Source organism: Pectinophora gossypiella, chromosome 14 (genome assembly GCF_024362695.1).
Source record: "Pectinophora gossypiella chromosome 14, ilPecGoss1.1, whole genome shotgun sequence".
NCBI classification, from domain to species: Eukaryota; Metazoa; Arthropoda; class Insecta; order Lepidoptera; family Gelechiidae; genus Pectinophora; species Pectinophora gossypiella.
In genome coordinates this window covers 5,497,105-5,514,370 of record NC_065417.1, presented here as the reverse complement: position 1 = coordinate 5,514,370, position 17,266 = coordinate 5,497,105, and the positions used below count along the sequence as shown (strand labels likewise).

Genomic DNA, 17,266 nt, shown 5'->3' with positions numbered 1-17,266 from the left:
TCCCTTCGCGGGTTGGAAGATCAAACAGGCAGTCGCTTCTGTAAAAAATCGGACCTGTCAGATCTTCACGTTAGGTAAGAGGACACCCTGAAAAACGGAATAACACTAGGGAGATGATGGTAAAAGAAGAGAAAATAGATAGATAGATGCGGCTAGAAATACGGCAGTATACAAATATAACAGCTCTCCATAAAAAAATACCTATATAACTTTTTCTCAGTAGTAGGATTGTTTATTGTATTGTTCCTATTATCATCAGGTGATCCCAAAACATTTTTTTCCTGATTTAAGATATATTTAGTTGATCTATTAAATCTAACCATAAAAAGTATACTGCGACTGCTAGGCTGTTCACTCGTTCACTCTGTTCACTCGTTCTATACTATGGTATTGTATAGATGTATCTACAGAACAATTTACAGGCCTGTGGCCTTATTACGACAAGACAAGAACCAATAAATTTCAATTATTGATCATTAAACTACTCGTAACCCGACCATGGGAGAAACACTTCGTGATACTTTAATTTATAACGAACTTATCTGTTGGACATTTACTGCTGCTAGGGTGTTATTTTTTATAGGAGATATGTCGTGGGATAACGGTTAGCTAGGTAATGGTAATAATTCCGGAAGATACGAAAGGAGGGTTATGGGTTTGAACCCTAATATGTATATATGTGTGTATGCACGTCTGTTACCACAACTAGCTTCTAAACCACGTGCCAGAATTTAACTAGAAGCGTCTTGATTGACCGGTGGTTTAGGCTATGTGTTTCAATAGTCATGTTTAAGCTATCTCCTAAACATCAAAATATCTCCTAAAAGATTTTCAGAGAAATATTTTCTTATTTTATACTTTTTAGAGCGTGATTTTTCCGTTATCGGGTTTTAGTTTTAAACTTATATTTTTATTTCACAGTCTTAACCTAATTCGCATAATTATGTTTTTAAAGCTGTCAAACTACAATAAAAAAAAATCTTGCAGATACGACGACTAATATTATAACGCAGACAAATATATAATTATATACAAATCAAAAGAGAAATAGAAAGAGTAGAATAGTAAAGGTAACGTAGCAATCACTTTCAGACAACCTTTGAGTATAGGGGATGTTTTGAGTATACCTTACGATAATATATCAAAATTATTGCAAAAATCCAACTACTGATAATGAGATTCGCTTCGTTCATCATGTGCGTGTGTTGTATAAATCATCACGTCAACAATTACTTACTTTTTCTGTCGTATATCTACATGTTTAACGACCTATTAAGTACATCGACTTCACAATAATCTTATTAAATTCCAATTACTAGCACCTAATTAAAACCGTCGCGTTCGGTCCGAGCACGGCCGACTTCGGTACATATTTAGAATCTACAAACCCCAACGGGGTTCCCAACGGGGTGGCAGACCCGCTTTTGATATTAAATCCTATCGCGAATGTATTAAATTGACCCAATGGTTGTCACTATGATCAGCCCAATACATAGGCAATAAATAGTCACTCTTAAAAAAAACATAAATCCCTTAGTCGGTTTTTCCATTTGAAATTCTAATCATGACTGCATCGATTTGAGTGGACGCAGTCGTTCGATTTGTAACCGCATATCGACCGATTTGCCCGTGCATGTGGGAATCCGTCATGCATGCATCAGGCTATTGACCTAGCTGACCTAGGTCAAGCTATGTGTTACCGGTATTTCTTGCTGATATCTGTTGTTACAGTTCTTGTTATATCGATTGTTGTCTCGAATGAGCGCTTCTAAATTTAAATAGTTTATTTCAGTCAGATCGTAATGCTGTAAGTGCGAAATTTTGCGTCAACAAATGTCTGTTGGCTTTTGGTGGACATACGCGAACTTATATAGATTTTTTTTTAATATAGAGGGACCGTTTTTTATTAAGCAAAGGGTTTATACTTAAAGACCTATACAGGATGCCTACTAAATAATTCAATTACACAGGTAATACCTTTCTAATAAATCAATTTAAAAAATATCAGCTTTTCATCTAACACCGCAAGCAATAAATCATCGAGATACGACAAGATTGATCCACAAAAAGCTGATCCTTCATAATTGCGGCGGGGTATGCGCCGATCACTTCCCTATGTTACGAAACTACTCACATTGTCGTCTCAACCATTCACTTCTTGGTAATTGAATTGAAAAGGGCTGCTTTACTACCAACCACTTTGCATTAGCTGTGATTACATAAGTCACGCCTGTAATCCCGTTCAGAGTAGGCAGGAGCAGAAGTCTTCGCGAGACACCCTCCCTGACCAAGTAGTTAATGCCACCTGCGGCAAATCTACAATAAGTCTCGTCAAATAAAAAGGAAAACAGGAGAACGCGAATCTAGTAAACATAAATACACAATAAAATGCAAAAGTAAACAAGCCTCTACAACTAATGATAACGAGCTTTTGCACATAACTATAAAAACTTGTTTCAAGTTCCATTGTTGCATTATCTTAAATAAAAATCATCCAAGCAAAAACTTCAAATAAAATTCTACTATTTACTAGCAACCTCACAAAAACCATCGTATCGCCGCATTACAATGCACTTTAAATAATACAGACTTTGAATTTTACCTTAAATTAATATTTATGAGCACCTTAGAGAAACTGCAAACAACGTTGACTAAAGCATACTACTTATTAGTAAAATAGTCAATGGAATGTGGCTGCAAAGGTGCTGACATACTTAGCATTTCCTCAATGAGAATATTCACTTTTGATACAACGTCCTAACACGGATATTGGGTTGTAAGGTGAATTACCAACCTCATCAACCCTGGTGTCAGGGTTACTATTGAGCCGCCAAAGGCCCCTGACATGGCTCATGTAACGACTACTTACTTACATCAGTAAGTAGTAACCGGGTCCAACGGCTTAACGTGCCTTCCGAAGCACGGACTTTTTGGAAAATCAGGTGATCCGCCTGTAATGTCCTAACCAAACTAGGGATCACAAAGTGATTTTTGTGATATGTCCCCACCGGACAACTAGATGCGTCCACAAACATTCCATATAAGCTTCGTCCCATTTGGCTAAGCTGAACACACGTCTTGGGCTGAGATCTAGTTCAAAACAATTATTTTGTACCTATTTTGTGAGCCTATTAAATAAATAAAATGAAATAAAGCTAAAACCAATCGTGGTCACATCGAGTAAGTACCGGTATTCTACATTAGTCTCCACCTTAACAAACCAGACGGGGGTGAAGGAAAGTGGCCCAGCAACTTGTTCAGAAAATGGTCCCTTACTCGAGGAAGTCACGACCGATCACTCGTGTTCTGCGGCTGATTGCACCAAACGATAGCACCATAATACCCCTCTGTTCAACTGTCACTTCTCAATTCTTATACGAGCAATTTGCTGTAGATAAGTAACTTGTTACTACATACGAGACTGCGAGGAAACGATTTGGCCTATTACGAAGATGGATACGCATTGTCATCACGACTTCTGATAAACGAAGACTGTTGCGCAAAACTTCGATAAATTCTAGTAATATTTGTTTGGAATTTCGGTACGGATCTAGATTCTAGACGGGTGAGAATTGATGCAGTATACTAATCGGTTATATAGTGGAATTATTATTTACACATACAAGGATGTCTATAGAATAAAAGCCTTCCTGACCAGAAAAATCATTAAGACTATACTAACATTGCTTAGCAATAAACTCCAATTCAAATATATAAGTAAATCGTTTGTTTAACAAACACAACTTGTGATACTGGTTTCTGTAAAATATTAGCTTTTTGCTGTAGATTTTACTATAATTAGACAAAAAATATGAAGGATGATCTCAGTGCGACGGTAAACAGATAAACTTAGTATTATTAACGAGGTTATCGCAAACTTGACTTTACTTAATTTTAGGTGTCACAATATTCTTGATAAGGGATAGAGTATAGTGACAAACACTGACCCTAACATGCTTAACACGGTTTTAGGACATGATAAAAATTATGTTATTTTTCTTATGGTATCTACGGTTTTTTACTGTCTCCCAAGATACAGGATTATTCCTAGTTTGAGAGCCAGAGCATATTACTACGCATTTCTAGATAAGTTACTAATGTTACTCTCTGTACCTTCTCTCCTTTTTGGAAAATAAATAATTATATTTAATAATTCACCACCAACCCGCTGTGGAGCAGCGTGGTAGAGTCTGCTCCATACCCCCTCCGGTTGATTGAGAAGAGGCCTGTGCTCAGCAGTAGGACCTGTATATGCTGTTTATGTTTATGTATGTTATATTTAATAATTACTTAACCAACTTATTTAATATGTCGTAGATTTCGCTACAGTTATTGCAAGGGGCACCTCTTCATGTTGAAGATTATTAACGTTGTGGTAGGCTGATGGATGATATGCAATTACTTGTTGACATCGTATAACAGATTCATCTAACAGGTTTCGGTCCCTACCCATAATGAATTCAGAAATGAAAATTCAAATAAAAGTATTTCAAGAATAACATAACACAACGAATACTTTATTGCATAAATCAAATCAAATCAAATATACTGTATTGCACACAACATACAAAACAAATTAACACAGATGATGATAGATACATAAACAGGAAATTACAAATCAAAAGAGAAATAGAATGAGTATAACATGAATTCAAATTCATAAAGTCGAGAACCGGGAATCGTACTCCCATATAAGTCATGCACTCTCCAAACAGAGCCATCGCGCGTTATATCGTAGTGAAAATCTTTCGAGGCATATAAAACCCGGCTTAACATTAAATGTGAATATAAAAACAACACTATCTATACTAATATTATAAATGGGAAAGTGTGTGTGTCTGTTTGTCTTTCACGGCAAAACTGAGCAACGAATTGACATGATTTTTTTAAGTGGAAATAGTTGAAGGGATGGAGAGTGATAGGCTATTTTTCGTCTAATTCTAACCCCCCACTTACCTAAAATGAGGGGTGGAAGTTAGTATGGAGCATTCCGCAATTTTCAAGGAAGAAAGTTAAAAATTGTAATGCGAACTATTTGTGCCTAACAAAAAAAACCCACGCATCTTTTTTTTGGGAATTTGTCCCCAACCCCTTCAAAGAGGGGGTGAAATTTTATATGGGACTTATCGCAGTTTTCAGGGTAGGACGCTAAAAAAAATTGGTACATTAGCAAAAGGGGATCCGTATTACCCCAAATTTATCGCGAGCTAAGCCGCGGGCAAAAGCTAATGCAATATAATTGTTTCGCTTTCGCAAGAAATACCTATATCGATACGTTTAAATTACATAAAAGTATTTAATACTATGTCTCTACAAATAGTTCGCACAGCTAGTGTGCGTGATGGCAATCGTTAATGTTTTTATAAACTACTAGACAAGTTCGATGAAGTAAAAGTGAGTTCTTTACGATAATTTATGTCTATGCAATACGCCGACTCGTGTATCAACTAATTGTGCATAATCAAACAACATTGTATTATTGACTTTTATAAAAATCTCCGCGAATTGACGTCCAATTCACTTTCAAATTTAATAATATCCGCGTTTCTTTTTAATTAATATTTATATATTAAATATCGCTCATCTTCTTTATTATATTAAGTATATTCTAAAAGAGGTCTTTTTATGTAAGAATTAAACCTCCTTACATAAAAGTGAACCACAGCTCGTATGCTTGATGCGTGACGATGAAGAGGTGCTCGTCATGCACAGGCTTGTCAGACTCGGCGCTGAGCATCCTCTGAGCACAGAGCAGCTTGTCCAGCATCAGGTACTCCCCGTACAGCATCCCAGCCTCATTACCCAGCTGCTCGCCTTCTTGGCCTATTTCGTCTATTGCTGATCTCATAGGACACGCCATTTTTTAAAAAGTATGTTTTCTCCTTTTTCCTAAAGCTTCTTTTTTAAATAAATACAGGAGCTCGGTGGCGCAGCGGTTAACGCGCTCGGTCTGCGATTTGTTGAAGTTAAGCGACTTTCGCAAAGGCCGGTCATAGGATGGGTGACCACAGAAAAAAAAAGTATTCATCTCGAGCTCCTCCGTGCTTCGGAAGGCACGTTAAGTCGTTGGTCCCGGCTGCATTAGCAGTCGTTAATAACCACCAATCCGCACTGGGCCCGCGTGGTGGTTTAAGGCCCGATCTCCCTATCCATCCGTAGGGAAGGCCCGTGCCCCAGCAGTGGGGACGTTAATGGGCTGGTGATGATGACATAAAAGTGACTTCACCAAAAGCAAAAGACACTGAAGCCAAAAATACCAAAACTGGTACTCTGTTTTGCGTTAAAAAGCATTGTTAACTACACTACACTGTGGTCCTGTGGGACATCGGCATTTCAAATGGGGATCGCCGGTTCGAACCCCGGTAACGGACTTGCACCAATTAACTATCAAATGAAAACTATCACATGTTAGCGCCATCGTCATCTACCGCCACTTATCTTTGATTTTCCATAGTTATTACATTTAAATTCAATCTAATTAAGTATAAATTAATGTACGAATACTATTTAGTTACTTAGTTATTTTATATTTCAGTTGTTTATTTGATTTTCTAATATGCGAATTGTATTGATGGGTAATTTATTTCTTTTGCTCTGGTAACACTTAAATTGGGTTATATCAAGTTTATAAAAGGCATGACATTTGGTTATTCGCGCTCATTCTGTTTTTGTTCTACCAACGATATAAACTGCAAGTTCGTGACAACTTCGTATTTTATTTCGACTACACTTGGAATCCCTTCAACACACAGTTGGTTCCACCACCCGACCAACCCACGGCGATACAGCTCACCACCTATCACGATGGTCTAACAGAAAACTTGGAGAAGCGTGAGGGGTACTTAGTTCATCTTGCGATGGATGTACCTCTGACTACCCCAATTGGAATATATTCGTCAGCCTATGTTATGTTTTGTATGTCAACTACAAAGCTAATCACTTTCTTCACTCGACCTTCACTCATGATAACTAACAGCAGACTTTCATACTGCCGCCGGCAAACTTGCAGTGAAACTATTACCGGGCTTCGACCCCAGCTCCGGTGAATCTATCTTAGTCAAGTGCACAATAATTTTATTCTATCATAATTGATAAAAATAATATGCAAAGTACGATGACTTTATTTTTATTTTCTTAATGACTTACGCACGTACTTACTTATTTATTCGTGTCATAAGTTTGCTTCAGGCGGCTTTTATTCGGTGGACTATAGACGTTATTGTATCGTAGAGAGTTCCTTTAAGATTGGATTATATAAATTACATACTTAATACTTTAATATTGAATATTTGTAATAAATCATACAATTATTGATTTAACTTTTTAATTTCCTGACGCAATAGTTGGATTATAAAAGGGCATTCGGTCTTATGATTTTAAATAATTTGATGTAAGTACAAAAATTTGTACCGAATTTTGTTGTAATAAAAATAAAATGTCCCTAACAAAAAAAATCTTCTTTTGAAGTCACAAAAAATATGTTTCACTCACATATTTTTTTGTGACTTGCTGTAACTGCAAAAACGTATGTCCAGTAGTGGTATTGGTGTCATACGATAAAGTATGACGTCCTGTCTAGTTATACGAGTGCGTTACAAAAGCAATTGCTTTTAATCGATACGTTAATCGTGTTAAACACGATATGTAATGTAATCCCTTAGTCGAATTTTTAGTTTGATTAGGTTGATAATAGCATGTTGTACATTTATGTTTTCTATAAGTACCAGAGAGAGTGGACCCGCCGATACAATATCAAAAGGATGAGAGGCAGACCTGGGGGGTTAAAATGACCACATCGAAGCAATTCATCAACGAAAGCAATATTGCTTTTTGACATTTGTTTGAATTGCGCACTTACTTTTATATGCGCAAATGTCAAATTGCAATATTGCTTTCTTAGATGAATTGCTTCGATGTGGCCATTTTAACCCCCCTGTCATCCATATTTCCACCATAATTTCCGGGATCAAATTACCTCCAGCACATACAAATCAGTTTATTTATTTATTTATTTGTACACAATAAAACAGACACAAGAAACATACAAAGAAAACAGATAGTACAGGCAAGCTTATCTCTAAACAAAGAGATTTCTTCCAGTTGACCTACGAGACAAGAGAGACATACAGTTACAGACACAGTGATACAGTGACAGTTTAGTGTTTTAAATATAAAAATGTAACAAACAGACAGAATTACTTTCGCATTTAAAATATTAAGTAACTAGTGCGGATTCAACTCAAACTTTACAAGTAAACCACATCTTGAGAAAACAACTGTTTTAGCATTTTACGGAAAACATTTGTAATAAATATGAATGAAGGCATACATCCAAATGGCTTATAATTACTAGGTGTAGTCTTTGCTTTAAATACGAGACGGGTGAATTTATAACGATTACTTACTTTAAAACCAAAATACTCGTGCAAACGTCATATTTAACTAATATAGGTACGTAGAAAGTAAAAAATGCGATTATGATAAAGGTATTATTTTATAAAAAGTATTTTAAACAACTAATTGTTGTATTACCTAAGTAAGAAGTAAGTTCAGACGTACGTAAGATAAATGTTCTTTAAATCCAGACCCAATTGTTTAACTATTGTAACGTGGTCCGTGGTTGATTTGGAGGTCTGGGTTCGATTCCCGATGGGGACATTGTCGAAATCACTTTGTTAGACTGTCCTTTGTTTGGTAAGAACTTTTCAGACTTGAATCACCTAATTGGCCGAAAAAGTAAGATGATTCCGTGCTTCGGAAAGCACGTTAAGCCGTTGGTCCCGGCTATTAGCCGTAAAATCACCTCCACCAACCCGCATTGGAGCAGTGTGGTGGAGTATGTTCCATACACCCTTCGGTTTATTGAGGGGAGGCCTGTGCCCAGCAGTGAGACGTATATAGGCTGTTTATGTTATGTTCTGGAAATCTCGGCCGCATGAGGTTAAAACTGGCCTGCACCATCCCACTGCAGGGCTCTCTCCTTCTCTTCCATTCCTCTCTGTCTTCCTCTACGCCATCTTTTTCACATATGGCAACGATTTATATGGATAATTAAATTATATTTACTAAACTGTCTGGGACAGACTTTGGTCGGTACCATCTCTGATGATGGGAACCTGCTTGTTTATGTTAATTCTGTCTCTCTCATTATTTAAACTTTTGTCGGTGGAGTAATCGCCATTCCTCTCTTCTCCGCCAAATCCTTCACCTTCTGATACGACACGACCTGCACCTTCTCTTTTATTTGTTTCATAAATGTTCTCCTAGGCCTACTCTTTCTCTCTTTCCTTTTTTTCCTTCTATGATGTTCTTTATAAACGAATCGTATCGTATCAGGTGGCCAATCATATTTCCTCTCTATTTCTGCAATTACAGTGCGCACTGATTTTCTTTTACGAATAAAACCGCAAAAGCATAGTCTCACTTTTGAACCGACTTCTCTTTTATTGCCTCTTAAATACACATGAAGTATCAATCCGCAAAAAAACGCGTGCTAACGATCAATCGGATCAAGGAAAGTTTACGACAGTTGTCGATCGGTCTTTCATCAATATCGATTATAGTAATTGCCCATAGCGGGTTGTGTGGCGATCTAAACGTGTTCACTTTCACAGGCAGTCACAATGTAACGTGCATTAATACGTACAACTGCCGATGTAAATTCGATTCGATTTATATTTACGATGTACATAATATTATATTGTATATATTCACGGTTATTTGTTCCGGGGTTTTGTAATAACACTCATTTATTCATTTTTCGAACTACACTTTTCGTTTTGGTGCCCGCAAATAAAGCGCCGCGTAACTTTCAATCCATCTATAATTCTTTATTGCACATTATAACATGTAGGACAGTTACAAACGCAAATAGTTAATAACAACAGCACAATAGGCGGCCTTATCGCTAAACAGCAATTTCTGCCAGGCAACTTTAGGATGAAATAACTCAAAGAACTCAATGTACTTATTCGAGCGTGGAATGATGGATTTAATGTATACAATACAGATCAGACCATTTCGTAATATTATTCCTTTATCGAAGATATGTTATCTATTGCTGTTTCCAGATTTTGTTTCATGGCAATTCATAAGCTTCGCAAACTTCTCAAATACAAAAGACTAATGCGTGCACTTGTTCTGGTGAAAAAATAATAATAATTAAAATTATTTTTTTAACTTTTAGTCGAACCAAATTCATTCATAACATGACAATAAAATAGTTATACATTTATAATTAATTTAATCTCATTATTTCTTAAATTTACACCGAATCATATTGCACAAACAAAAAAAAATACAAGAAAAAAGAAAACTTTTCAAACAGTTATGAGTTGCGATACTATCTTACTGAAAACGTTTCAAAATTAGGTCTTATTGCAATTCCTTTGTGTGTGTAATAGAAATATTGAATCTATCAAGTAGAACGTCATTCCGGAGAAAGTGAGAGGAGAGCGTCTAGTTAATAAATATTAAACGGCAAGAAATAATTATTATCAGAAAAGCTGACAAAAGGTTCATATTAATCCTCGACTTTTATTGTATTTATAATTAGGTACCTATTGCTTTCTTGTTGATTGGTTAAATATATCGCAATGAGAGACATTCACGAACGCATAAAGATACATACACATAGTTAATGTTAAAAAACAATCGGTCGACATAATATCGACTGGTACGTCACTATTGTAGTGGACGAATGTATTTACTTACACACTATATCTTCTTATACCCGTATATACTTTAACTTATATTGTCAATGTGTCATACCTAATAAACGCAGTTCGTTACCAACCTCCGAGTTTGATTCATCTCCTAAATACCACCTCCACATGGCGACCTCTGCCATTGGAACCGTGGAGGAATAACTTGCGCGATCTAGAGTTTTTGTACGGCATGGAGCACTACTTCGTTGACGATAACTGCGGACTAGTAACGCATTTAATGAAAGAAAGAAACGTTTATTATAAAGGGACACCACAGTAACATATATAAAACAAATAACAAATATATAATATAAAACACGGAGTAACACATAACTTACAATCAAAACACATAATAAAAACAACTTACACGAGAAATACAAATAATTGACTGTATGAACAAGTCAACGATGGTGGTGGTGTCCTTTATAAAAGGGCCTTTATAATGCGTCACAACTCTAGCTTACGTACTTTGACATATCTAATTGTCACCGCTAATTTTAAGACGATGTAAAATGTTATCGTATTGGAATATAATCACTAATTGTACTGCACTGGTTGTTCTCTTTAATAATATCTACATACAAAAACTCACGCCCTTTACACCATATAGGCTGGGCAGAGACACAAGTAATCAGATACGAAATCTGAAGATAGTTGCATGGAGATATATTTACCATCAAAGTGTTTATGATTTAGCATCGGTATCTTCTCCCGTCGTATATTAAATGATTTTATACTCACTAAACTATTATTAGGTACCAATAAAAATAGAGCACAAACGGTCAATGTCACCAGACGGAAAAAAACAATTCCTACTAGTATACCTGTCTAAAATTAAACGCTCTGTATGCTTATTCACGACAATTTCACCGAAGGTGAATCATTTCTTGGCACAATTTCAATCTTCTTATCGTGTGGATTTGTGAGGTGAAATACCAGCCTCATCAACCCTGGCGTCAGGGTTATTATTGAGCCGCCAAAGGCCCCTGACATGACTCATTTAACGACTACATACTTACATCGGTAAGTAGTCCCGGGACCAATGGCTTAACGTGCCTTCCGAAGCACGGATCATCTTACTTTTTGGACAATCAGGTGATCAGCCTGTAATGTCCTAACCAAACTAGGGATCACAAAGTGATTTTTTAGATATGTCCCCACCGGGATTCGTACCCGGGGCCTCCGGATCGTGAGCCCAACGCCCAACCATTGGACCACGAAGGCAGTTACAATTTCAATTATAAGTAGGTATTTACCCACTGAATTCCGATTAACAATTTTGTGAATGACCTAACACATACACAGCAGGTACGGTCACCAGTACTAATATGTTTGAAACCATGTCACATTAACTTTTTTGACAAATTAACCCATAAGTCTCATAAAATGTCAAATATGATAGTGCGACAGGGTTCTAAAGTGGGTACAGGTGCTCATGACTACACTCAGTAGATAACTGCGAGTGAAACGAACTCAACAGTATTATGTTGCATGCAAATAATCTTCATACTTTTAAGATTCAGCATGTAACACTATAATGTATTCAACTTTTATTTTGAAATAAACAGAATTAATTATTTTTTACCTACACACAACAGTACACAGTACAGTACAGTTTGCAATATATTTTCTGGAATAAGTAAGTACATAATATTGGCGCGGAGTCAAATAGGCATTTATGGTACTGTCGTCACACTGTTTGAGATGGATATGACATTGAATGCGAATTGTCTCAATTTATATTATTCGATACGTAATATTATCTAACTTATCTATTCATCCAGTGAACTCAAATAATAATCGGATGGCCACACATATACCTAATAAAACTCAACTTTGTCAGGTTTATACCATATTTCTCATCTAAATGTAGTCACAATCAAACCCTTGTATTTTTTTCTAGAATTTTCCGTTTACCAGCACACAATACAATATTATAATTATACAACAGCCAAAATTTTCCGTATCCTCGAATAACCCAGATCTCTATCAATTTCTCGGGGTGGGTTTCCTCACGATGTTTTCCTTCACCGCTGAGCACGTGATAATCATTTATGAACTAAACATGAATTCGAAAACAAATTACTTGTTTAGGCCTTTGCTGGATTCGAACCTGAACCTCTACCAACTGGGCTACCAGGGCTTTTTCCCAGGTCTCCCACAACCATGAAAATAAAATCCCAATATGCAGCAAATTACGGTAGTACTAAGTATTTCTTCATAAAATAATACTTATTGGTGTAACTCATCGTCATTTCCAAGTCATAAAATATGTTCTTGGTATTAGTCAATATAGTGCACATCATCGGTGACACAATAGTGCTTGATAAACAATGTACTCACATACACTAATTCGCGCATGCGTCTTAGGCTCCTCGTAAATCATTGACTTCCTGTTTTGAAGTGAATTGGTTTCCGGTGGGGATATGTCTAATGTCCCAAGTCCATGTCTCGAATGGCTTTTCGGATTTCATAACGAAAGAAATGGATGAGACTTGCACAGGACCGGAAAGGATGGCGTGAAAGAGAGGAGGCCTATAACCAGCAGTGGGTGGATACAGGCTGAGTTGATAGATAGATTTCATATCGGCAATTCAGCAAGAAGTATTTTAAATATAGAAAATTCTCCTGCAAACAGATTATTAAAGCAACCTTTTATATTTATAATTTCTAAAGTTCCAAAATTCTTTTATTCTACAATCTAAAACTCATTGAAATCAGTTTTCAGTGATAAAATCATTCTTTGAAATATAAACTTCTTATTCGTATTTGAATTGCTAATTTCTTATTTCCAATTCAGTTCATTGGTCTGTCTTGGTTATACGTTTAAGTATACTTCGCTTTGAGAATTTATAGCATGGAAAACGACGCGTAAAAACAATGGAATTTTTAGATTAAGAATAATTAATACTCGAACACGCCTGAATAGCTTGTTATTTGCATTCTGTAATGAAAGCCGCACACTGAACGCGGACATGCAAACAACTGCATATTTCATGAAGTATACTTACTTACCTACTTTAAAAATAGCTGAAGGAAATCTAATATAGATAAGCCTAATTATAACATATAATGGATTACTGGTTTCCCAAAACAATTTGAACAAGCCTTGAATGATATCCGTTACATTGATCAAAAATGTTTTCTACTTCTGTTTTAGGCGAGTCGTCTCGGATGCGATGAGAAACTATTTTATAGTATTTCGGTGTTCATAGAACTATAAATACGTATATAGTTAGGTCTATCTACCTATTTATATCAGCCTAAATTCATATCCAGTTTTAGACGTAGGCTTCTTCCATGTTTTTCCACTTCCGACGGTCTTGGGCTATCGACATCCAGCCATATCCTGCGTGCCGCACGATGTCCTTCCATCTCATTGGTGGTCTTCCTCTCGGTCTTGTGAATGCTCGTGGGCGCTACTCCAACAATCTCCGGGTCCATCTTTCTTTGCTCATTCGAGCAATGTGTCCCGCCCATCTCCACTTGCGTTCGGCAATTACTTTTACCACATCCCTAACTTTGGTTTTAGTTAGGTTAGGTTACTTAATAATAAATATTATATGAACGACCAAGATGGACAGCTATCCTGCCTCCAACGTGACCGGGTGTTCAAAACAAAGTTTGGCTTTGCCAGTCACATTCGAGCGCACGAGAGAAGAGACTGAGGTCGCCGTTGTCCGATACGACAAGGAGGACTACATACTATACTATCTTTCTATTCCCCTTTTGTTTTGTATTTTTGTATTTACTGTGTGTGCAATAAAGTATTTGTTATAAATGTTATAATCGCAATTGAAGTCGCTAACATCCAAAAACAGCTAATCATTGCTTTTTCTTCCGTTTCTAAGTAACATAATGAACGCATTTATGATGGACAATGAGATCTTACAAATCATCTTCAATTAGAAACAGAAGCCACTTTATTGTAGGCTCAAGGACGGCTTTAAACAGATCCGAGTTTAAACAACGATAGTTATAATTTATAAGACAGCTTTAGACACAGATCACGAAATTAATCGAGATTCTGTAAAAGCGGCAAATTACTTGATGAATTCAATCTCGTTTTATTAAGTTTAACAATGAAGAGTACAGTCGTTTGATTTAGTCGAGTAGTCCGCCGCACCGGAACGAAGAGGCATTTACCGCGACAGATTTACGTCAAGTCGCAGACGTACAAATAGTACAAAAATCCCGTGAAAACATCTGCCATCCACAGACATGATCTCTAAAAACATTGACGTATCTTAAAAGAGTCATCATGGGAGATGTCCCTAGCAGTATCCTGTTTTTCATAGGATCCGCTTGCCTAACTGCTAAACCAGCGTAATTACAGATTAGGTCATATACCTCTGACGACACATTTCTTGATCATGTGGAAATCCTCACGATGTAATATACGTAAATGAGTAGGTACTTTAACTAAGACCGGTCGTACTTTAGACGCGCTTTCGAGTCGTTTGTTTGAATACGTATTATTAGTGATCGAATTCTTACGAATACACATCAAAAGTACGACCGGCGACAACAAAAAAATACGCAAAAGAGTAAAGACAAAAAACAGATAAACATGACAATAGATTTCTTTATCGTTCTCGTTGTATTTAAAGATCTGATAATTTATTTTCTGTATTTAATAGCACTCACCCGAGCTTAGGGAAACTCACAAAGACAAAATCGCCATCGGCTTAATGATAGAGAGAATTTCGCATGGATAGGTGGAGGACTTAGCGGTGTAATGGTTAACATATTCGTCCCGGCTTGGCAAGAGCCTCGGGTTCAAGTCCCGTCTGAGTCAGTCAGATAATTTCACTGAAAGCTCATAAAAAAATCTTCTAAATGATTACTTCTAAGTACTATTAACGCCTGAGATAAGTCCCATGGACTAAGTCCCACGGCATTCCTGAGACTTCAGCTCATTAAACGCGAGTCCCCGTTGTGGTTAAATTAACAGTAAGTAAGTACTACAAGCACAATACATTATCATTATATGATGTGAAGATATAATGGTCAATGGGTTGAAGAAAGTTTGCTAGCATTGCCTACACACACATGAGAATACTTCTAGTAAATCTTGAACGGACATTACTAGTACTATTATTATCATAGTGTAAATCTTCTTCTATCGTGTGGGTTGTGAGGTGGACTACCAACCTCATCAACCCTGGTGTCAGGGTTATTATTGAGCCGCCAAAGGCTGACATGGTTCGTGTAACGATTACTCACTTACATCAGTAAGTAGTAACCGGGACAAACTGCTTAACGTCCCATTATAATGTAAATAATATACTACGTAAAACAGAGGATCCCTCGCCATACTAGAAAAGTTGCTGCTAAAACGCGCGCAAATAGAGCGCGACGGAAGCAGTCGAACGAGCCGAGTTGAAGTTAACTGAATAGTATAATTGTATATCATCCCCACACAATTATATACCTAACCTGAAGATTTGACAGGTCCGGTTTTTTACAAAAGCGACTGTCTGTCTGACCATTCAACCCGCGAAGGGAAAACCAGCCCAATACAGGTTAGGTCACATACCTCCGAAAATGCATTTCTCAGGAATGTGGGTTTCCTCACGACGTTTTCCTTCACCGCTGAACACGTGATAATCATTTATGATCCAAACATGAATTTGATAACAAATTCGACAATCATTGGTTTATGCCTGTGCTGGATTCGAAACTGCGACCTCAAAGTGAGAGGGAAGCGTTCTACCACGGCTCCCCAAGGCTCGGGAACAATTTATAATTGTATGTGCGAGAATGAAATTTCAGAAAATAACTTGTATTGGTGTGTGTATAATCCACACCACCAATGTATGTAGAACCATGTAAGACAATTAGCAACTACTCCTGATATTCGTACTGCCTACTTGATTATCCCATAAAAGGTCCACTTGGTAGTCCCTACAAACCAATCAACTCAACTCTCCACCATGTTGCAGGTGCAGCTGCTGCAGCAGCAAGTGACGTCACTGGCGGACACGCAGAGCAGCGCGGACGAGCGCTACGCCCGGGCTAAAGCCGACAACGCTGTACTACAAGCTAGAGTGCACATGCTCGACGAACAGATACGTGAGGTGAGGACACAGCAACAAATTGTTTATAGTCAATGTATAGGATCAGAGTACACTGGCGAACGCGCAGAGCAGCGCAGATCTTCTATCGTGTGGGTTGTGAGGTGGATTACCAACCCCATCAACCCTGGCGTTAGCGTTATTATTGAGCCGCCATAGGCCCCTGGCATAACTCATGTAACGACTACGTACTTACATCAGTCAGTATTAACCGGGACCAACGGCTTAACGTGTTGACGCACGGATCATCTTACTTTTTGGACAATCAGGTGATCAGCCTGTAATGTCCACCAAACTAGGGATCACAAAGTGATTTTTGTGATTTGTCCCCACCGGGATTCGAACCCGGGACGCAGCGCAGGCAGCGCAGATGAGCGCTACACATACTACAGACACTCGTGCACATATTCGACAACCAGATACGGGAAATTATGATAACGTTTGTTTTCTATGTAGTCAAGTTAGTCGTAGGCTTTCAAGCGG

General features: G+C 37.4%; 1 protein-coding gene across 4 annotated transcripts in view; it reads left to right on the top strand.

Moving 5' to 3' along the window:
* The window catches only part of LOC126372481 (rab11 family-interacting protein 4), a 120,802-nt gene that overhangs the window by 98,849 nt on the left and 4,687 nt on the right, over positions 1–17,266 (top strand). For all 4 annotated transcript variants that reach the window (XM_050018274.1, XM_050018273.1, XM_050018272.1 and 1 more), the window contains one exon: positions 16,652–16,786. In XM_050018274.1, the coding sequence (XP_049874231.1) occupies positions 16,652–16,786 (135 nt within the window). The remainder of the gene's footprint in view (positions 1–16,651; positions 16,787–17,266) is intronic.